We start from the raw sequence: 23214 nt of genomic DNA on the forward strand, positions 1-23214 counted from the left end.
GGCTAACTGCACACACTGGCAGTCTGGCTTTCTTTGATATACTGAAAAGCATGAAAAGTGTGCTTTATGAATGGAGAAGCCTTGCTTTGTAATACAATGCCATAAAACGTGTCAATTTCTCATTTAAAAACACTGCTTTAAGCCCACTCTTTTGATAAAAATGTCAAACAATTCCTCTGACACGTGAAACTAAACTCAGTAGAGTTTCGGGGTCTTGATACAATACAGGGCCGCCGTGCTGTGGTATCACAGGGGAGGTTTGAAGATGATGATACCGGGAATCAGAGCCCGTGTCGCACCTATGCTTGCACCCCACGCCGCTGCGAAACCAAACCACCGCCATGCACACTCATGACTGACTCTCAGTCTGAGTCTGACAGATACAGATGCACCTTTTACATCACAGTGTCATGAAGATACATGACCTTTCTTCAGCTGTCATGGAACACTGCAGCTAGTGAAATACAGTACTGTAATTTAGTTAGAGTGGAAAGCCAGAAAGCAAAGTGAGTACAAGATATTCTCGTTTCACACAGCAATTACAAAGCCAGTCGCTAATTTATACTAATGAACAATTGAATACACCTCTTGTTTTGGTAATATTCATTCGTATATACAAGAGGATTTATTGCCTAGATATACACACGTTTTAAACTTGTTCCCAGTAAAGACTTTGTGTAAAACAAAGGTGTAAAACTCCTTTTAGTTCATGGGACACATACAGCCCCATTTCACCTGTAAAATCAATACATCACAAACGCCCCTCCAAAATTTCCAATGACTTCAGGTGTAAAGACGTAGATTCTTTAACTCCGACTTGTCCATCGCCAAGATTTTAAAAAGGTATTAAATAATTTTTCTCATTTAATGACCATTTATGAAATGATCCACTGCCTCTCATTTAATGATCACTGAAGATATCTTCAGGGTTTTAAACTGATTTTCAACACACTGATTCTACCATCAACACATACGCATCACAGGTCACAGTGGAAAGATGCAGAACCGTCACACCTATAGATTTTGTAGATAAAGAATACTGGTATTTCACACCTTTATGATTCATCTTATTCTGACCTAAAAATAGTAGTAATTTTCCAAAGGTTTTAACTGGTATTAATGAGCCTGGACAGCATTTTTTAAAGCCATCCAGTGAGCTGAATATGATCTTTTGGCAGGTAGTTCTGGCCCTCTGGCCACAAGTTTCACACTGCTGTTGTAATCACTTTCACTCCATACTTACAGTGAGCCAGGTCACCATATCACCATATATTAGTATAGGAGCAAGAATTTTATTAGAATACAGTAAACTTGTTACATAGTTTAATGCATTTGTTAACACTTTATAAATATTTGGTACTATTCACCCTGGAGAAGTGAAGTCTTAATTTATTTATGGTAGCTATAGATACAGTGTGTGAAAAATAACGCTTAGTAAAGTACAAAAACATCCACTCACCAGCCATTTGATTAGTTAGTAGAGTTCGGTAGGAGGGGTTGGACGCCTATTTACCTTCAGACTTGTTTTAATTCTTCATGTCACAGATTAAAAAGGGTGCTGCAAAATTCCCTCTGAGATTTGTCTGTTGTACATCCATGATACTCAACTCCCGTTCCACCAAAAGATGCTCTACTGGATCCAGTTACAGGAGTGTCACGTGGTGTGGTCTTCCGCTGCTGTAGCCCGTTAGCTTTATGTGCTGCTTGACCAGAGATGCCCTTCTGTAAGGATTGTTGCCTTCATGTCACCTCAAAGCAATTTGGCTATTCTCCTCTGACCTCTGACATCAACCAGATAGTCTCACCCAGAGAACTGCTGCTCATTGATATTTTCTCTTTTTTTTTTTTTAGCGCATCCTCTGTAAACCCTTGAGATGGTTGTGTGGGAAAATCCCAGTACATCAGCAGTTTCTGAAATACTCAGATCAACCTGTCTTGCACCAATAACTACATCACGTTTAAAGTCATTAAATCACTTTTCTCAGCTTGAACGTGTCTTGAACGTGTCTGCGGGCATAACTGCACTTGGTGTGAGTGGCTGATAAGATTTATTTTTTAAGGAGGAATTGTACATAACGAAGTGGCCGGTGAGTGTGTTGTGCATTGTCTTTATTTAGATAAACAGATAAAAACACTGATACCAAACCTATTTCTACAGCAAGCCAGAAGCTAAATAACTTCAAGTTAACTTAAGCTTAAAACAAAAGTTAAAAATCTCTGTTAAGCTAACAAAGCTCACACAGAACATTTTTTTTTCCATTAATAAATACTCTGAGTTTCTCTCCTATTCACTGTTTTTTATCCTTTCCCTTTCTTGTCTTTTTTTCTTCTCTGAGTCAGATTTTATGCCAGCCCTACCTCTCCTGCTAACACCGTTCCCCACTGTGCGGCCTTGAAGCCCGAACAAGGTACGTTCAAGTCAAAAAATATCTAAATATACATTTCTCTTGGAATTGGTAAAAACTTCTTAAAGAAATGTGTGTTCACCCTTTTTTGTTGTGAGACAGAGAACTTTAATACAAACAACAAATAGGTCCGAAAAAATAAATAAATAAAATGCTAGCTTGACTTATTGCCGAGGTAACAAACTAGCTTGCAGCACCTTAGCTAATTAAAATGCTGCATCATCACGGTCTAATTTATCTTATGGCGATATGAACATATTTAGGCGGGTTTTGAATGTCAATCCAAGCTTTATTAGTTTTTTTTTAGCTGATATTTTATCCTATTAATGACAGAAAGATGATTCGCCTTTTTCAAAATGCTTGTAATAAGGCAAAATTACATAATAAGTTCATAATTAAATTGACATTTATGAGCAACATTACTGATTCCAGGCTTCAATTGTTTCAAATCAGTTTCACAGAAGTAAAGTTTATTAGCCAGGCTATAATTGCACTACTAGGTTCACCTGCAAATCAATTTTGTGTATTTATTAAAGCACTTTTATTTACGTTGTTAGCTTTAGAGGCGCCAATAAGTAGAATTTAGTTCCCTAAGATCTAGCTGCTGCTCCGTGTTCCCGTACTCACTCACTGCTGGCTGCAGACGGCCCATTCATCATAAATGTATGAGAGTTGTTGTGATCTTCTCAGTTAACTGATGGCAAGAGAACAAACAAGCATGTTTCCTCTAATGTATTTAACTTTCCCTTTCGCTTAAACTGAACACCACACCAACATTGATTTTAACTTCCTTGTCTGAGAAAACAAGAGAAACACCATATATTCTGTTGTAATGGCAAATACTTTGACCATACACAGATCGGACCTGGACTCTCTACCAGACTGCAGTATTTAAAAGCTGATTATTCAGTGCATTTGGGTTTCTCTGGGGTCCTGCTTGTGTTTTAGGGTGTGTGTGTTTGGGTGTGTGGCCCTTTAAAAACAAACAGACCAAAAGAAGACCATAAGAAAAAATGAGGGATGAGAGAGGAGAAAAAACACCCACTCAAACTGAAAGTGTGCATATGTATGCATGTATATGTATGTGTGTGTGTGTGAGGTTAAAGCCACACGCCGGGGTGTTTTTTCTTCTCTTTCCAGCATCACTATGACACAGCTCGTAATACACACACACACAGAAATGCATGCACACATACACACACACACATACACGCACGGTGGCGTTATGACAAGGTTGATCAAAGACTGAAAGAGCGACAGGCCGATCATCTTTGGTGAAACTACGTTTCTCTCGCTCACCGTGTCACTCTCCACCCCTTTTCTCACACACATGTCTACCTACCAGCAGACCATACACACATGCATTTCACTGCCACTGGGACAGCTCTCCTCGTGATGACAACTTAACAGGTAAAAAGACGGTTTTTGTTCTAATTTCAGTGTTTTTGTTTCTTTAAACAAAGCACTGTGGGGCAGGACTGTTTTTCAGAATACATTTAGAGAAGATTTAACGGTAAAACCCTGGGTCCCAGCATTAGCACAGTTAGCATACTCACACAGAAATGAAACACACCTGTCCTGTCCAGTCTTAGCTATCATCATTTACCAGTTAATTTAAATTCAGCAAAATTTAAATTCAAGGTGGACTTTTTTTTCTTTTTTTTTTTAAACGATTAGATATTTGTAGATTATGTCTAATCTAGTTCAGTCTAAATTCAAACATACAACATTTATCCATGAAGAATAGGATATATATTCGCAGGAATATGCATTTTATACATTATAAAAGCTGCAAGTCAGTATTAGAAGTGATTCATAATATGTTTGTACAGCTCTTAAACTTTGAGTAATGACCTAAATATGCAGGCGCGTCTCCTCCTTTCGCATTACTTGGACTGTTTTAATAAAAGCATCACTTTTATGCTTCCACTTAATCTCCTGAAAGTCTGACTGGTAGGTTCTGCGTGCATTAAATGTTTTGAGCAGCTGAAAAAGTAACTAGAAAATTCTTTTCTTCTTTTATTTTTTTTCTTTTTATATTTTTCAAGTGACAAACTGCACACTGCTAAGTCTCAACATTACTTGTAGCATTTCAGTGTTGTTAGCCACAACATGTTGGTGTTTACACCAAACATGCTCTTATAGAGAGAGGCTTAAAACCACAAGCTTGACTTTGTTCATTGTGAACATTGTTAAGATGAAATCTGGGCCTCTGCTTATCGCTGACCAGGTACATATAAAGTTGTTGTAGTGTAGGTATTAGCCAGACAAACAGCTGCGTGTATTATGAAGTATTTATTGAATGTGGCATTGTGGGGTAACGGTGTGAAACGGCTCTTAGTCAGCTTTTAATGTTTCGACGATATTTGTTGAAGCCGTTAACATCGAGGTGTTGGAAGTTTTGGATTCTGTACTTTTCTGTTTTAAGAATATTTCGGCGATGTTAATCGTCTCCCAGTTGATTTAAATGAGGTGGACCAAACTTTAGATGAAGAGTTTTCCTTGTTGTTGCTATTTTTGTCTTCCTCCGCTTTTGTGACCTTCTTTGACATCTGCAGACAGAACGGGGGCAACAACTGCCTCTTGTGTTGTTTTTTTTAAAGTTAGGAAGTAAGGCTTCAGCGCCTGTGGCAATGATTAAAAAACATATATACAGAACTTTTTTAAATGCTCGGCTTTAAAACCCGTAGTTGAGAAACCACAATTAAGTAAAGTTATTATCTTTAAATGACTTAATTAACATTACTCTGGCCTTTTACACTCTTTCTAGAAGAGGAGGTGAAATGAGGAAGCCAAAGAAGCTGCAGTACATGCTACTTTCACCCACAGACATAAGGTGTAAAAGGCAAGGACGATTTCCAGAAAAATTCTATCATTTGTTCATATAAGTTCAGGCCACGGTAGGTATTCAAAGCTACCGAGTGAAGTAAAAGACAAAACGAAATTATTGCGCAAGAATACACCGCCGCCGCGTTTAAATGCAGTAAAGTCGCAGACTTTAAAGTCTTATCGTACTCTGTCAACTTTAAGCATTTCGATGCATTCTTACCCCAGTCGGCTTTGCAAAAAGAGCTCATGTCGGGCCTGTGAGTGAACACTGACATTCAATCTTGCAGCACATTTTAGATATGCTCAGTCTTGGCCTCTGCCCTCCACTTACTCTTGACACTGACTTTTTAAATCAGGGAGCGTAGGGTTTTTTTGCTTTGTCGATTTCCCCTTCAAGTATCAAACGCTTTCCAATACTTGCTGCAGAGTCACCTTCCTGAAGCACCACGCTGCTGCTGCACAACTCCGGGTAGGAGCGTGTTGCGTGTTTTTAGTGCGTCTGCCGTAGATTTTAGTCGAACAACCAAAAAGCCCAAATTTGGTTCAGTGACTGAATTTTCTTTCACTTTATTTCCCACACGTGTTCTTACCTGCCATGTGATGTTTTTTTCGACAGCGGTTTTCACTTTGCCATAAAGCTGTGGCAGGTGAAGCATCCGGAAGGCAGTTTTTGTAAGTACAGTGTCTCCCTTCTCAACCATGGAAACCTGTATCTCCCTCTCAGTTGTTGCGGTGGCCTCTCTTACAGTCTGCCTCGCAGGATAACTTGGCCTACGGAAGATTTGCACTTCGCCCTAACAGTTGATTTTACGGAGTCTGATAATCATCACCCATTTTCACATTTCCATATCCTGATTGGTACTTTGTTCAAAGTAACGTATTTGTAAATTGCTGTGACTCAGGGTGGGCTGGGTCATCTGCTGATCAGAAGCTTTGTGGGTCAATCGCTGACTTCTCCAGTTCAAACCCTGAAATTTGCAAGATATAGAACCCTAAACTTCGATTGCGAGTACTCATAGTTAAAAAGCGCTTAAAGGCACAGATTAATGTGATATGTGAATTTATATGGGTGAAAACACGATACGTTTGTATCAGTCCAGCTACCAGATTCATTCTTCTTTAGCTGCAAACCTGCTGCAGGAATTACGATAAAGGTGGCGAATACTACAATTCATTATTTTGTTTTATACTAGAAAATAATGTGAATGTGGCCCATTTGGAGAGACTTGTTTTCACCTTGAGTATTTTCTTACAATTTGTTGCGAAAAATTCTAAATTTTTTGCATTAATTTCGTAAAAAAACAAAAGAATAAGACGTGAAAGATTCTGGGCGCCCAAATATTTCTCTCTCATTTAGAGCTGTGTTTTTTGCTCTGCTGCTGTTTCTTGGGTGTTATTGTATTCATACAGACATCAAAGTCACTGTGTAGCGTAAAACAGGTGTTAGGAATGCTAAAGAGGTGCACAATGAGGATAACAAACAAATAAATTCATCATTTAAGAACAAAGAAACACATCAATACAATTAGCAGCAGAGAGAACATAGGTAGATGCAAGCACAAGGTGCTTTTACTCTCTCATAGTTGATGCTATCTAATATGAATGCACCAGTTACTGCCTAACCACTGCTTGTGACCAGTTTCCAGTGGCCTAGCTGATAATCATCTACAGTTCTTCTCATCGGAGGTACTGTGTGGTTGCACTCATATCCTTTAGTACATAAGGGCACCTTTTTAAGTAGTGGATGACATGATACTCTTAACACCTTTTAAAAATCCTTATGAGCTGTAATTTGTTTCCTCTTAACTGTGTCACAGAAAAGTTTTAAAATTCTTTGTCCACTAGGTTATAGTGTAATATATTACATAGAAAACTGATGATAATGTCAGTGTAATTTGTTTTATTGTGATTGTTTAAAAAAAAATCTTTTAATATTGTTACATAGTACCACTTTCTTTAATGAAAGCTTAGTTATACTAGGTTATCTTAATGATAATAGTAGATTTAGCACGGGTAAATTAAGGACATTTTATTAAGCATTTCTAGAACTGCAAATCAAAGCCCATTATGAGTTTGATATCTTCAGAGCTCTGTGACAGCTTTCCGCCCTATCCTGAAGGGTAGTTTATAGGAACTGGGCTATACTGGATATTAAAATGCAACCTACACCCATTTCTCCGAGGTATATATTTCAGTCGCATCAGATTTGGTAAAGTTGCAATTTTGTTTGTGGGGGTTCAGTAAGATTAATGTTGAGTCACTGGTAATGTACGAGTTCGGTTAGCCGATGTAAAAGTGTCAGTTTTGTCTTTCTTTTTGGTTTAGTGTTTCAGCTCTCGCTATTACCTGCGATTAGGAAACTGAAGCCGTTTTCACACACAAACTTTTCTAGAGAATTGCAAAATGTTCCGCCTGCGTTGAACGATCGGACATTCAGCTGCAAAACCCGTGCGGTATCTAATGACTCCGATTTGAGAATAGCTCTGGTGAATTTACAGCTGTTGATGGGTGGTCCCGTGTCCTGCAGTCCGCACGGTCAACAGCAATGTTCGGCTGGGGGGTACATTTGAGAAGAAAGAAGAAAAAAATAATAATAATTTGGACAGCGTCCCTACTTGACCTTCACATTTTCAGCGGTTGTTGTGCGACTTCAGCGTTACTGGTTTTCCAGATTTTCCCGAGAATCGACTATCCACAGATTCCAGCTTTTTAAAATTGACAGTACATTTGTAAAGCTGTACATATAAAAATAAAAAAATTAAATAAAAAAAAAACATTTTTTTAAATGTGCATATGTGAAGACTATGGCTTCCGGTCTAGATCTGGCCTATTGCAAATTTTGATTTGGTCCACATTTGAATTTATGCTTTTTGGCCTGCCTACCTATAGCTGTAACAAATCGGTCTCCACTGCACCTGAAAGCTTACAAACCGGCTGACAAGTTCACGTTAAAGGGCGACAACATTAAGAGAGGTTAGAAATTGAATACTTACCTACGGAGCATCCATTGGCCGATGACGCGTCGATCTCTCTGGCCCAAATCTTGATGGAGCTGTAGAGGCTTCATCGATCAAAGATCTTTGACTTTTAATGAAATTTCCCACACAGCTTGTCACGGTTAGGCTTGTGAAACCAGCGGTGTGAGACTCGAATATCCAAGAACAAAACTAAAGATTCCTTATTTCACTTTAAGTATTTGATTTTAAATGCCATGTACTTAGCAGGAATAACAAGGCTTGTGAAACAGGTCGCTTCCTTGCACAACTGTTTTCAGACTTTATTATTTTGATTGACTATGTTAGGTAAGCAGGTTATTTGATGATGTAAGATGGCCATGATGAGACATGCAATCCACAGTTAATCCAAGCCTGTCAAGAAACACTGTCTGCGACTGTGAAACTGTTTGCTTTCACTACTTAAGTTAGAAGTTAAGGGGATAAATTCTTGTATGTTCTGCATTACGTCGATTCTTCTGCTACAGCATCAGTTGACCCCTGTGACCTTCATGCAAATGGATGTAATTTAAAACGGAGAGCTTTGCAGCTGTGTGCTAAATAGGTTTGAGTCATGATTGTTACTAGCTATGATAGTGTAGCTGGTCTCATTTTTTTACCCGGTGACTCGTGTGTGTGTGTGTGTGTGTCATGTAGTCCCGGAGACATCGTCTGTAACAGGAACTACCACAAAGCCGCTTGTGAGTACTTTCGCAGGTGTCTGTGCATCTTGATATTGATATTTTGTCAACGATATAGTGTCACAGCAGTGCAAAATGAAGTTACTAAACTTTACAGGTATGCAGCTGAGCTCCTTGCTGAAGCTGGATGTAGTTCAACTCGAGAATACTGAGGACTTGTGTGGCAAAAGTAGTAAATACCACTGATTACTGGCCCAGAAAGCCAAGGTGTTAACAGAAGTTGCAGCTTGTGTTACTAAATGGCTTCTTATTGGAGATTTTATCCAATATCCATGCGTGGGGATAAGACTTTAAATGATTATATTATTTGGATCAAATTAAAGCTCCACATTTAAATATCTATTCACCAGCTCGGCCTTCAGCGAGCATGACCGTAACGTTGTCGTCTGCCTGCACCTATGTACATAAAACATCATGCAGCAGAAAACTCGACGGTTTGAAAAATCTTTCATCATATTCAAACAGGTTTCATGACTTCTGCAGCTTCTGAAAGGCCGAAACAATCTAATGGGAGATTTCTCAACAGTTTTAGGCAGTGTTAGTTTATTAGAGCTCTCCATTAATAAAAAATATTTTCATTTAAACGTTTTTAAATGAAAATAACTTGTCACTTTTATACCAGGCTAAAACCTTTTGCGCTTTCTTTTAAGTCGTTAACTTGTGAAGAAGACGAAGAATCACAAATTTTACATGAAAGAGGTCTGTAGCACCTCGAGTACATTTGCACGCAGCGGGGTCTCTGAACATTTTCTCTTCTGCCCTGTGATCTTGTTTTTAAGTAATAAGCTTCTTTTTTTCCCCTAGTTTGGGGAATGACTAACACACGAAGAGGAAAATATGCCATATTTCCAGCCTTAGAGGTTTTTGCATGAAATACATCAGTTTTCAGTGTAGTGGTTTTAGAACTTTCCTTCCACTCGCTTTACATTTCAACCAAAGCTGTAGACGTCTGGTGTTTCTGCATTCGTATTGTGAGAATAAACATAGTTGCACATATAAATCACTGGTTAGGACCCCAAAGATAGAGCGTCACTGCGCTGGTTCTTAAGTGTGCAACTAATACTTTAAAAATAACAACTTTCTGTCAACACTTCAGCTTTTTGTTATAAGAGTCTAATGTAGGTTTGACATTGTTGTCGATGCGGTGTGTTTCTAAATTGTTAATGAAAGGGAAGCTCTCGACTTACACTTTCTGTACAGAAAATATCTTCTGGTTATTCCGAGACGCTCTCTGCGCATCTTATTATATACTTTAATAAAGGAACGCGTTCCTGTTTTGAAAAACAATCTGTCTCACCTGCTAGTTGTATGCTGAGCAGTTTGGTAGCAGTTTCATTATATACACTGTATGACTTTTTAGGCGATGTTAGATTTTGTCGTAGTAGCACAGAAGATCGACAAGGTTAGTGAGAGGCGCTGTTCAAACGGCATTTTTTTTTTTGTGAAATTGTCTGCTTCGTGTTTGTTTCAAGTTCTCTAATCCATTACGTTCCTCTCTTCCCGCTAGTCATCGCTCTTTTTTTTTTTATAAGTGACGGAAGACAGACAGAGATACGACTCGGAGAGAAAACACGAGAAAAAAAAAGTCCAGAAGTGCTCGACTCTTTCCCCCTCCTCTGCTCCCGCAGGTTTTCAGGGTGAATTCAAGAGAAAACTAGAGAAACGTCTCCCCCGTACATCCTCCTCCGCACTCCCCTTTTATCCTTTCACATTCTTTCATTCACACTTTTTTTTTAAAATCCGGCTGTTTTCTCAAGGTGAATTTATTTATGCAAACACTCGTTTGCATCAGATTCAGACACAACATAAGAAATCTCTGTAATTAAAGGGTCTTTAGAGCAGTTGAGGTTTTTAAGCCCTGAACGTAATACGTTAGTGAGGTGAAGAACAATTTTAAATTGTAATAATAACAGTAATAATAAAGCTTTTAGTTTACTGCCCTTTTTAATATTGAAATACATGATTCCATACAACTATAATTTTATGTTGGCATGATCATCAAAGTAGTAATGTTAGGTTAGAGATAAAGAGCCTGAGAAACCCACTGTGGTGATTCAAGTTCATCTTTACAAGTAAACTCTGGAGGAGAAGACTCTCCGTGCCAGTTACCAGTTCACTGTACTGCATTTGGTCTTTTGGTATTTGAAAGGCGTCAAAGACAAACATTGAAAAAGATAAAAGATAAAAACAAATAGGGACAGCAATCTCTCAGCACTGTTAGAGAACAGACAGCGTGTGTCGTATTTAAAATCGAGTGTTTAAAATCTGATGAAATGTTTCACTCTGGCCACCACGAAGCCTTGAAAGAACACCTTGTAATTTATAGAAATAAAATATGGGCATTTAACATATATGCTAATGTTGAGGTTGATCTGTCAGACAGTTGAGTAGTTACTGCATTATCTATTATGCATGTTAATACTGAGGTTTCCAGTGTGTAATCGCAGTGTACAAGTGACCTCAGCATTAACATGACCACCTACACACTCAGATACTGATTTTGATTGTTGCTGGATTATTGGATCATTCAATACTTATAACAATTCTTCATTTATTACAAAGTCACCCACCTCTCTAAGGACTGGACTTGAAATATTTCCAAATGTGAGCAGTTGGACAGTAAATGTCCCGGCTAGTGTGGCTATTAATCAAACAGGCATCCCAATTTAACTGTCTAGGATACTTTGATAATGCTCAGTTTGTTCAACTTTGTTTTTGTTCATTTAATATGTAGAAAGAAACTCATGCACCTGAAAAATATGCATGAGTTTAATGTTTACACAGATATTTAAAGTAAGAGAGCACATTGGCACAGGTTATATGTGTACAGCTGGTTCCAGTTTTATGAGCTGTATATAATTGTATATACATGTGACTGCTGACTGTATACACTGTACAGATCTTATATACTTATACTACATGTGTAAATATATATTAGTTCACTACTTTTTTGTCTTGTTGTTTTTAACTGCTCATACTTCCAACCCTTATGTTTTTTATACCAACCACAAAGTATTTTATACCTTAGCACTGCCAGTCAGTTAACCACATAGTATATTTAGATCCTTGGCGGTGATGCAGAAGGCTCATTTTAATTTCACTGTAATATATTTAGGGACTCGAGTCCCTCATGGTCTCGTGTGTGTTAATATGACCGTGTGTGTGTGCGTCTTTGTGGCAAACGTTGCAGCTCACAGAATTGTGGACCTGCCGGTGGTTGTGTCTGAGGTCGTGAGTTGGTGTTTTAAGGTGACTACATGACATAACAAAGGCAGAAAATGACAGATTAGCAGTTAAAGGTGCATACTATGTATGTGTGTGTGTGTGTGTGTGGCTGGTGAGTGGGTGGGTAAGTGGGTGGGGCTGCAGTGTTTAGAGGGTTCCCTGAACCTCATCGTTTGTCGCCGTCTTCCTTCCTGTTTCATTCTTTCTCACTTCCTGTCAGCTGACTCAGCCGGAGAATCTTGATCTGGTAAACATGTATGCTACCGCCTCTGCACACGCACTCCTTCTATATCACACGCACACACACACATAAAGTGTACTGTAGCTAGACAATGCATGTACATCCATATATACTGAACCACACCATGTGTACCGGAAAGAAACACAAGTACTTTTAGCACTTGTTACATGGTCAGAGTTGGTTACTGAGCCGTAGAAATAGAGCCCATGTAGCAAACATATAGCTATATGTATATAACATTAAAAACTGTTATTACTCCAGAGTCTGTGATGAACTGCTTTTGAACACACCTCCCCCCTCAAAAAAACCCCAGCATAAACTAAAAAGCTGACAACAAATGAAGGGATAGAAAGAAAAGAAGAGGCAGAGATTAAAAAAAAGGTGGCGAAAGAAGAAAGACGGCATGAGAGACAACAAAGTTGGGCGCTCAGTGAGAAAAGAGAAACAAAAGAGATAAGGCCAGGCGAAGAGGCGGAAAGAGACACAGAGAGATGGAGGAGGGGGGCAGAGAGATAAAGATAGCTGAAAGGAGGGAGATCCGTCAGCGTTTGTTTCCTCAGGATGTGGTTACCACGACGACGAAAAGGCAGCGAGGCAACATCACTACCCCGCTGGTCCTCTTTGACACCTGCAAGTGTGTGTGAGTGTGAAAGGCAGAGTGTGTGCGCGAGTGCGTGTGTGTACATCTGTTTTCAGTGAGTAAGTAAGTCGGTAAATGAGTGTATCGCTGTGAAAAAGACAGACTATAAGAGCTGTCCATTTTGCTTCAAGTGTGACAGACAGTGTGTGCGTGCATGCGTTAATGTATGTGTGTACTGTCAAAGGATGCACAGTAAGGGGAGAGAGAGAGGTAGTAGGAAGGACTGTGTGAGAGGTCGAAAATCTGAAAGGGGAAATAATTAGACGAGCAGTCGAGACGGTGGAGAGGCAGAACGAATGATGACAGCAGTAAGAAGAACAATAAGAATCCGAAAAAATGAACAACAGAAGACAAACTTCTGTGAAAAGGAAATTAAGCGCCAAAGACTGGTAAAAAAAAAAAGAAAAGAAAAAAAACCTCAATACGTATACAGTGTATTTGTCGCTTCATCTCATCTTACTTGGTTCTTTCTCTGTCTGACTCACTCAGTGTCCTATTTAGAGCAGAGTGTGGTTTCAAGAAAGAAAGAAGAAAAACCAATGAAGACTTAAAGATTTAATCCAATGTAAATATCTGTACTTGAACAGTATAATGTCAATCACAGTATCAGAAAGAAAAGTGACTGTCATGAAACTGAAGGAGCGTATTAATTTTTCTTTTCTACAGAGCACCGACTGGTAGGAAAATGACTTTCTCTTCAGTCACTTCTCTGGTTTTCGTGCAGCGTTCGTGCATTTTTCTTTAGACTATGTTGCGGACATTTACTATCTCATTGATGATCTGATTAAATAAGGTGCAAAACTGTGTTAGTGTAAATGCTCAACAGGAATGTGAATGATTAGAAAAATGAAAATGGACATTTAAAAGACGTCTCTAATAGTTAAGAACTGCAGCAGTTTGTGTCACGGCGTGAGACTACCGTTGGCTGATTCACGATGCTTTGTTTTAGAAACAGTAGAGTAAGAAATCATCAGGCCATTTAAAAATAAAGTTAAATAACATGTTGCTAGCTTGATGCTGTGGTTACTAAGTTGATGCATGTGTGAGTCTGTAGGCCTGTTTGAATGACCCTGCTATGTTAGTGCTGCTTGCTTGGTTGTTTTGATTGTAACAAGAACACATGTGGCTTTTAGCTAGCTCAGATTTTGATGTCGGCAAAGATAGAAAGCATAACAATACATGGCACAACCGATCTTTCCTATAGGTTAGTTATCACCACACAAGTCATCTACTTTGCACAGACGGCTAATTGGATACTTGTTTATCAAATTTATGTTTTCATACTTAAACTCTGTTTTTGTTACCTTCAGGCACTCTAGCAAAATCCAGAGGCCCATTATGGAGGATCGTTCATCGTCCACCCAGTCTTTCTCCAACCTCAACCACCACCGCCACCGTCCATCGTTTTCTCTCACCTTTGCCAACTGCCAAGGCTCTGAAGCGGGATATCTGTCATCTCAGCCTGGCCAGGATCCTCTGGAGCAGTACGAGTGTAGAGGGGAAGAATCCACTGCTTCGTTCCTGACATCAAACGCCTCCTCTGTGACGAGGAAGACGAGTACTGGGGGGGACAGAGTGTTCCTAAGCACGAGTGCCAGCAGTTTGGATGGAGATGCTAGTTTTGGCCACCTTGATGGAGACGGTGCCTTAGGCAGCCATTTTGACGACTCTTGGTATGGCAAAAAGGAAGCTTGGGAGGATAAGGATAGTTGTGAAAGCACCACAGATGGGAAAGGTGATTGTTACAGTAACACAAATGATGTTTTTTACACGATAAACTGTCCGAGTGAGGAAGGAGCGAGGCGTAGAGTCAGAGCACCCTATAATAATTATGCTCACGTAAAGAGTGAGCCTAAAAGTGACACTGTGGTTTACAACAGGGAGGGTAACGTTAGCCACTTTCCTAAACAAACTCCGTCTTGCAACAGAACTGGTACAGTCAGCTTTAATGACAGCAGCGTAGATTATTGTATGATGGACGCAAGAACAAGTGATAATTATTTAGGGAGAGACGACAATTATGGGCCCAGTTGTGGCTCAGGTGAGGTTCAGTTTCAGCCAGCAGAGGCTGAGGGACATTGGCTTAATGTCTCTCCCTCAAGTCAGGGAGAGGCGAGGTGGAGAGCATCAGCGGTCAACCACGCGCTGGCCTCAGGGGCCCTCCCGCAGAGATCGCTTATCGGCATGAACAGCAGGACATACACTCAGAAACTGGATTCCTTCTCTGAGGCCTTTCTCTCCCAGCGAAAGAGAAGATTTCCTGTGATACCCGGTGGAGATCCCTCTGGACAAATCTGGGAATTTGGAGTAGGGAGAGGTGAAACCCCAGGACTGGTCAAGTCAAGGCAAAGCTGTGCTTTTGACTCAGACTCCTATCTGCCTCCCTCTTCCTCTTCTTCTTCTTCCCCTGCTCACCCCTCCTCTCTTCCATCTTTCCCCTCTCCTCCCACATCCTCTCACTTCATGCCTTCTGTTCTTAGCCCTCCTCCCACACCTTTACCTCCTCCACCCCACTCGCCCTCCAAAATGGACTCGCCCAGTGGATACGGGGGCACCGGACATTCAGTCTCTCAGGGAGAATCACTTAGTATGCTCCAGTTTTTTGCCTCCCGCATCTCATCCGCACCTTCTGTCCACTCTTCTGGGATGATATGGAAGCTTCCACTGCTGTCGCACAGCTTTCCACAGTCATCTGGTGACCCCGGCAACATTGAATGCAACGTAAGAGCCTCCCATGGTGACGACTATGGCAACATGACAGGTATCGTATAGCTTTTTTTTTTTTTTTTTAATGAAATAATGAAGTAAGAATCCAGAAGAATATATTTCAAGCTTGAAGGATAAAGACCACCCGCAGGGTAAGAGGGGGATTTTTATTATAGTTTATTTGACTGTTTGAGAAAAAAGAATCAGGTTTTTTCCCCTGTAGAGGTCAATTTTTAAGATTTTGTTTTATTTCACTTCTTTAACTTTCAGACTAAAATAAAATATCAAATACACATAATTTTTTAACATTTGTACTTTTGGATATTTATGCAAATTAATGCATATTAAATAAGATAGTGTCTAATTTGCATATATAAACATACAGTTTTAGGAAAAAAACTACTATTAGCTTTGACTTTAAATACTAGTTTTACACTAATATGAAATTTTACAGCACATATATTTAAAAGAAGCTTTTTTAAATTACATTTTTCAGTAGAACTGACTGAATTTTTAGGAGAATTTACTTTAAATTAATTTTCCACTTGTATTCAAGTCTGTAAGGTTTCTATTTAAAATAAGCTGTACACATTCACAGCCTGTTTTATAAAGCATCCTTTTCCCAAGAACTGGCAGGCTGCTGACAGTATTACTGTAGTACTGATTTACTAATTGATAAATGATAAACAAAATCCCCTTAGTCAATACGTTTGAGTCTAATATGACAATGAAATGAACAAACAAAGACCAACTTTTAATCTGGCTTCATATTATGTTCAGACTTGTGCTGTGGAAGGTGGTGTATTTTTAGAAACACAAAGAAAAATTGCCTGAGTCTAAGTAAACAGCGATTTTGTTTTTTTTACCTTCTTCCCATGTTGTGTCCCCTTTAATTACCTTTATTTTCCCCACTTATCAAAAACCACAGGTTAATGCCCACATGTAAATTTACGGGACATGTGGGTTTTTGTAGGTGTGCGTGTTAAGTTTCCCATTTCCCTTATGCAAATCAGGGTTTCAGTTTTCACATTTTCACAACCAGAACCATTCGTAATAGATGCATTTCATACATACATTTGAAAACATGCTCGTCAAAAATGAGCAGAGCGAAAATGCGGGTTTTTCTTGAAACTCGATCGTTGTTTTTCTGCGTAACAGAGAGACTTTAGTGTGACTTTCTCACTTTTTTCTCGCTTTTGTTGGTGCACAGATATAATGACTTTTTGATGATTTTGTTTGTGTGTCTGCTTGCCTTGGAATTAGACAGTCAGACAAATCAGTAAATAATAAAGCCCTGGCAGCCTCATTATTTGCGTGCACACCCACTGCACTCCCTTTACTAATTTCTTCCTCCCGATTATGTTTTTCTAGCCGCACGCGACATTCTTCAGTCTCCTGAATCAACCCTGCTTACGCCCTCTTCCCATCGTTTATCCCTTCACCAATCCAGAGCCCTATGCTCCTCCAGTGGTCCATCCCCCAATTCCCCTTTCCATCTTCCCTCTCATCCCCATCATCCGTCTGGGGAACATCACGAGACATCAGAAAAGACGTCTCCTCATGTTCTCACCCAGAAAGTAAGGAATGGACCCGCCAGTCTAAACCAGTCAAATCTGCAGGTATAGCACACTTACCAGTACGTGAAATAATTAGAGACGTTTTAAACTTATGCATTGATACTCAGGGAAATTGTTTGGTTCAGTTTGCTGGGTTTCAGACAACAAAAGCAATATCAGCTTTGTCTTCACATATCCAGGACTGTGAGGTCCAGCTTTGGTCTGCATTAAGACTAATCAGGTTCTCAGGTTGTAGGATTGCATAAAAGATAAAACCTCAGATGATGGATAACCTACATTAGAATATATAATTTTATATATGTTGCTAAATCATACTTGAGAACATCTTTGCATGCAAAATTTTACAAGATCAATTTTGAGCCTTGATATTGTTCTCTATGTTAGAGTATTGAGGCACAAAACTACCTATCCACTACAGAAGTAGTACAGACGCAAACTTCATGTCTCAATGAAGATGTGAAACTAAAAGAAAACACATGTAATAAAAATATAAGCCGTGGCATGCTGCTGTGTTTTAATTGACACATTTTCTCAGCGTTACTCTTCCATGGCCCAAACTCAGGAGATCAGTTAGCGAGGAGGCAGGCGAGACTCGCTACAGCTGGAGAGGCATCGCAGTCAAAGTGGGCGGATGCCTAAATGCTTCTTTGTCAAGAAATTACGTTAGCTCCAACTGCATTACTGCTTCTAAAACCACAGCTTTTTATTTTTAGACATGTTGAGTAGATAAACTGTGTAAACGAGACAGACATGGAAATGGTGATAGGCCTGTTGTTCGCTTTAAGTTAGAGTAGGCTGTTGCTCGGGCACCCTTCATATTTGTCTCGGCGTACATGAGAACACACGTGATCAGTCAGCATGCATGTTATAAATTTGATGTTGGCCTTTTCTCTGTATTTGTAGCACAGAAGTATCTCTGATCCCGTCAGCTCTTACACTTAGACCACTGTGCAGATGTTTCTAAAGTCTCGCCCCAAAATGTTAGATTATCGTGCCTTATATCATCAAGGATATCAGTCTCATTTTTTTCCTTTTGTTCTCAAAGCAACAAGACAAGCCAGTCTACACTGGAAAGCCTTTCCCCAGCCTGCTTCGCTCCTGCAGAGGACTGAAGAGGATTTGTTACACTCCTTATCCGCTCCTCAATCCTGCCCGCAGAGGAACTGGGCTCTTCTCCTCCATTTCAGGTCTCCATCACAGAGAGGAAGGAACAGTGTGTGAAGAAGAGGGCGAAGAGGAGTGCAGCGTGTTTCGGTAAGTGCTAAATATCAGAAGACTAGTGGCAGCAACACAACAGTTGTTACTGTACTGCTGGCTAGGATAATAGTTATAGAGAATCAGAGCTACAGATGTTTTGTTAATGAGAAAGCATTAACACATCAACGGATATATATGTAGGTACCTTAAAGTTTATATGGTTGTCTTTTATGTCTGTTTTCATATTTGCGCTCCGTTTGTTTCTCTTTTTGTTCCCCTGCTTCCAGATTTGTCAATGTGGGTCCAGATTTCCAGGCTAATCTTCCTCCATGCTTAGCCGATGGCAAACAGTCAGGGCTGCGGTCACCAGACGAAGAGTCCCTTACGGAACAGTTACTCTGGAAACCATTGGACAAGAAAGAAGAAACTGGTGACTTACCAGGTCAAGGTAAGCAGCACACAAAAATACAGTCCAGCTCAGGACAGTGACTGCACTTTAAAATTTTGTGGAATTCAAGGACTTTCAACATTTTAGGGAAGCTAAAATGTCAGGGCTGAACTCAAAACAAGTTGATATAAGTGAGCAAAATAATAAAGTGTCTCTAAAATGAACTGGTACTGAACTGATTAAAATTTACTGGGTTTATCTGTGCTCAGTGGAGAAGCTGCTGTCCATGTGCAGTTCCAGCTGCCTACCAGGGGGAGGCAGTAACTCCGAGCTGGCTCTGCACTGTCTGCACTCTTGCCAGGGAGACACAATGGTAGGAAGTCTTTCTTCCTTTTCTTTATCCTTTTCTTTTTTCTTTCTTTCTTTCTTGGCAATGTTGCATCCCTCATTTTTTGTTCTCTCCATCTTCCGCCACTCCCTCCTATGCAGGCAACACTGGAGATGCTGTTGTTCTCACAGCCGTCACCAGCAGGAGACTACCATTACTCTGGTAACCTTTGACCTCAGTTTAACTCACCTGCTTACATGACTCTTTGGATTGACAGTGTCTAGTTACCCAGAAAACAGTCGTTTCTCAGAAAAAAATACCATTTACATGGACTAAGCATACCTACTTGTAACATTAAAAACAATAGTTTTTGGTTTTATGAAAATGATATGTTAGTATCATGCTGGCATAAAACTATGGACATTTTAATTGGATCTCCATAAAGTCATGTTGCATGACTTTTTATTCTGTCCACCACTACTCCAACCCAACTTTTTACTTGACGATGATGACGATGATCATTACTATTATTATTAAAAATATTATTGTTTTGCTGTTATGCATATAAAAATGTTCTTGTTGGTGAATGCTTGCCTCTGAGGAAAACAAAAATTGTCTTTGCAACAGCAAAGTCCAATAGTGGTATTACTTGTAGGGGTTTGATTGGAGGGGTTAATGTGTCTATAGCCATCTATATCAGAAGATTAAAAGAAGTCACATGATCTGGACATGGATCTGTGTTCAGATGGGATACAGTTTTTCTAACTAACTATCTAAATAACAAGGTAACAGCAAAAAGCGGTGAAGCAAAACTAGCTAAAACATGTTGTGATCGTAGGCATTTACCTCTTGTGTTTCTCTGAAACACTAAGCAATGTGAGACAGCAAAGGCGGAACAATTCTCACTGTGCGTACAATGAAGGCATTGTAGCAGCTTAGACTTCTCTCTACCTCAATCACATACCACAGCCCCTCCCCCTTGCCTGGTGCTTTTAAATCCACTAAGAACCATGTAAAGTACAGAATGGACATTGTTTTGCATGGTAGTACCCATGTGTTCCTGTAAATGCAGGCAGTACTGTTCACAGAGACAGACTGCAGATTTATTGTTCATCTATTTGTCTTTCACTGTCAAGTTACTACATGTGGTAGCATTGCTTAATATGTTACTGTGACCCTTTGATTTCTCATGCACCTTTTGTCCCTTCCCACTCTCTTGTTGTGCGTAGGCTGTGATCTTTGGACAGATACTGAAAAGACTCTCTTCAGTGATGCTCTCGGGACTTATGGAAAAGACTTTTCACTCATACAGAAAATGGTAAAACACAACAAATGGTTGTTGTTTGTGCAACACGATGACACGCGGCACCATAATCAGCCAGCAGTTTACTGAGATAAAAATAATTATTTGTGGGTCAAATCAGCGCATAGAATGAAAAACAGAACATCAGCACCACAAGTATTCTGCTGGTTACTTCAGGGTGAAACAGTATGTTCCTCAGATGCAATTTTCTTCTTCTTCTTGCCTAAACCTGTTCAGTTTTTGGTGTCTCACCACGCATATTACTGGACTGCATCGTCTTCCCCAAAGGGCCTTTTGGCACTTCAAGGATCAAATTACTAACCTTGCTGTTCATACACCAAAGGCAGTGGCTTCACCGCCCGAGCCATCAGCGAGCCAAGTACATGTTGCAACTCGATTCACAAGAGCAGCAGTTTGCACACGAAAAGTCTGGAAGAAATATCTGAATGTGTCAGGTGATTTTTTGCTTCCTGACACATGTCAGTTCATAGGGCCTTTTTAGCCATATTTACAGCAGAAGCATAGACTGATTTTATATTCCTGTGTCACGGTGTAAGACATATGTTATGTGGCAATAAATCGAGATTGGTATGTGTGTGTGTGTGTTTCAGGTGAGGACTAAGACAGTGTGTCAATGTGTCGAGTTTTACTACCTGAGCAAAAAGCTGCAGGACAAGCAGAAGAAACAAAAGGAGGAGGACGAGCGACGAGATGTAGAGCTGGATCAGCAGAAAAGTGTAAGAAACATTAAAAGAAGCCACGAGGAACTTAAAATTGCATTTTTTTCCCCCTTTTGTCAACATGTTCTGTTTATTTCTTTTGCATTTGAATGCCCCGTGTCCAGCTTTCTTTCTCCCTGTTGTTAGTTCCTGTGGTGGTTTGTCTGTTCTCATGATATTACAGATTAGAAGCTAATAGGATACAGGGTATTTGGACTATTCGTGTCGTCTAACATTAAATGCGTCACATAAATGGAGCTCACAAATCAGAGAACGCTAACTCTTAAGTGCTCCTGTTACTTTAGGTGACGCCCATGTGTCAGCCAGTGGACAAACAGTTTGCTCTGGAGGGGGCTGTTCCTGTGACCCCATTGGCTAGCTTCTTTCCCTGCAAGTTGTGTGGCAAGTAAGTAGCACCAGTCATAAGAAAGGAAGCTTGCAACAAACTTTTTTCTGTGTTTGGCATCAGGGCAAACAAACAGATGGTTTTCATTGTCAAGCATTCTTTTAAATTCCGTCGTTCCCTCCCCTCCTTGTTTGCTCCAGAATGTTCTACAAAATCAAGTCCCGTAACGCTCACATGAAGATCCATCGCCAGCCTCAGGAGGACTGGACTGACAGGCGGCTGCAGCACCAGCTCCTCACCCAGCGTCTGGCCCTCAGTCGTCCCACCAACCTCATGCCCACCCCAGCTAGTAATCTGCTCCCAGCCCAAGCTCCGGCTCCAGCATTTACCTCCTCTGATTTTGCCGGAACGAGCAGCAACAGTATTGTAGACAGCGTCCACAATTCTGTGACCAATAACAACCCCGGCGTTCCCAGCAACGCTAACGTCCTAGATCCCAGCACGGTTGTATCTTATAGCAGCATTGCTCCTCCAGACTCTCATGGGATCGCCAGTATTGATGGCAGAGACTCAAATCAAAGCGAGCCCACCACTGTCTTACCCTTCCATCAGTCATGGGGCTCCTTCGGACATCCTCCAGACCAAAGTGCCTTCTACTGCAACACAGGGGGTAAGGAGGATGTTGGAGCTGAGACAGTGGGGGGGAAACAGACAACTAACTGGCAGTAGTGGTCAACTATCCCACAAGCATTACCACCACTAAAGTCTGAAACGTATTCAAACTTTGTGTTTAAGTTCAAACTCGTGTTTTATTCAAACTTAAGTGCTTTTATGAAACATTATCAAAAGATACATTTTTGCTGTAAATCCTGTACTTAAAGGTGTTACATATTTAATTGTTTGATAAGCATTTGATGTTTGAATAAATGTTTAAATTGAGGATTGTTTTTTAATCATTCTGTATTTGTTTAAATGGAATAAATGAAACCTTTTTTTTAGGTGTAAATTTTTATTCTTTTATTCTACAACGGTTTGTCTTATATTGGTACAGTCAGTTGTTAAGCTCCTTGGCACCTTTCTGCTGATTGACTGCTCCACATAAAAGGCAGCAGGTGTGTGAAGCTGTGTGCATGAGATGACCACATTAGTGTTATTTTTCTTTCTGACATTATCCAAAACCGAGACCAGAAAATAATTTATTTAGAGTATTGTCAGGTAATTCATCACGTGTCCTTGAGCCACAGTGACTCTCCCCTTATTTCAAAAATACCTTAGATTTGAAGGTTTAAAATTCAAGCAGGGACTGCAAAGGTAGACGTTAGCGAACACAACCACAGACACACAAACACACACACAGAGCACGTTGAAAGGGTTTGATATAACACCATAATGGGCTAATATTGACCTTGAGAGACCATCTTCTCTCTTACAGCCGTCTGAGTGCACACAATTGTCCCGCTGATGGTTAACTACAGTGACTCTGTGTGCATAAGTGTGTGTTTGTGAGGGAGAGAGTGCATGTTGTTTTTCATAGAAACTGACAGGAAAAGAGAAACTGTGCGAGGGTTAAGGATGATATTAAAACTCCTCCATCCAAGGCTGTCTTTTTGAAAACT

At 40.0% G+C, this 23214-nt stretch overlaps 1 protein-coding gene across 3 annotated transcripts; it reads left to right on the plus strand.

Moving 5' to 3' along the window:
* Positions 1-1377: 1377 nt before the first annotated feature.
* On the plus strand, positions 1378-22567 carry LOC309701994 (uncharacterized protein). 3 transcript variants are annotated; one of them, XM_082526364.1, is made up of 12 exons: positions 1378-2087; positions 2341-2408; positions 14345-15795; positions 17112-17359; positions 18363-18571; positions 18802-18962; positions 19172-19275; positions 19392-19452; positions 20460-20548; positions 21145-21270; positions 21558-21658; positions 21799-22567. In XM_082526364.1, the coding sequence occupies exons 3-12, from the start codon at positions 14373-14375 to the stop codon at positions 22325-22327; spliced, it is 3051 nt and encodes a 1016-aa protein (XP_082382490.1). In that variant the 5' UTR covers positions 1378-2087; positions 2341-2408; positions 14345-14372; the 3' UTR covers positions 22328-22567. The 3 variants fall into 3 exon arrangements, with proteins under 3 accessions (XP_082382490.1, XP_082382491.1, XP_082382489.1); XM_082526365.1 differs by lacking the exons at positions 1378-2087; positions 2341-2408 and adding an exon at positions 3748-3815; XM_082526363.1 differs by lacking the exons at positions 1378-2087; positions 2341-2408 and adding an exon at positions 13327-13423.
* The last annotated feature ends 647 nt before the right edge of the window (positions 22568-23214 follow it).

This window comes from Aulonocara stuartgranti, assembly GCF_965226115.1.
Source record: "Aulonocara stuartgranti genome assembly, chromosome: 3".
Classification (NCBI taxonomy): Eukaryota; Metazoa; Chordata; class Actinopteri; order Cichliformes; family Cichlidae; genus Aulonocara; species Aulonocara stuartgranti.

Coding starts and splice junctions, on each gene's coding strand:
- LOC309701994 (XM_082526363.1), top strand. CDS start 13,371: ATGAACAACAGAAGACAAACTTCTGTGAAAAGGAAATTAAGCGCCAAA. Junction 18,963..19,171: donor TGGTGACTTACCAGGTCAAG/GTAAGCAGCACA, acceptor ATCTGTGCTCAG/TGGAGAAGCTGCTGTCCATG. Junction 19,453..20,459: donor AGGAGACTACCATTACTCTG/GTAACCTTTGAC, acceptor TGTTGTGCGTAG/GCTGTGATCTTTGGACAGAT.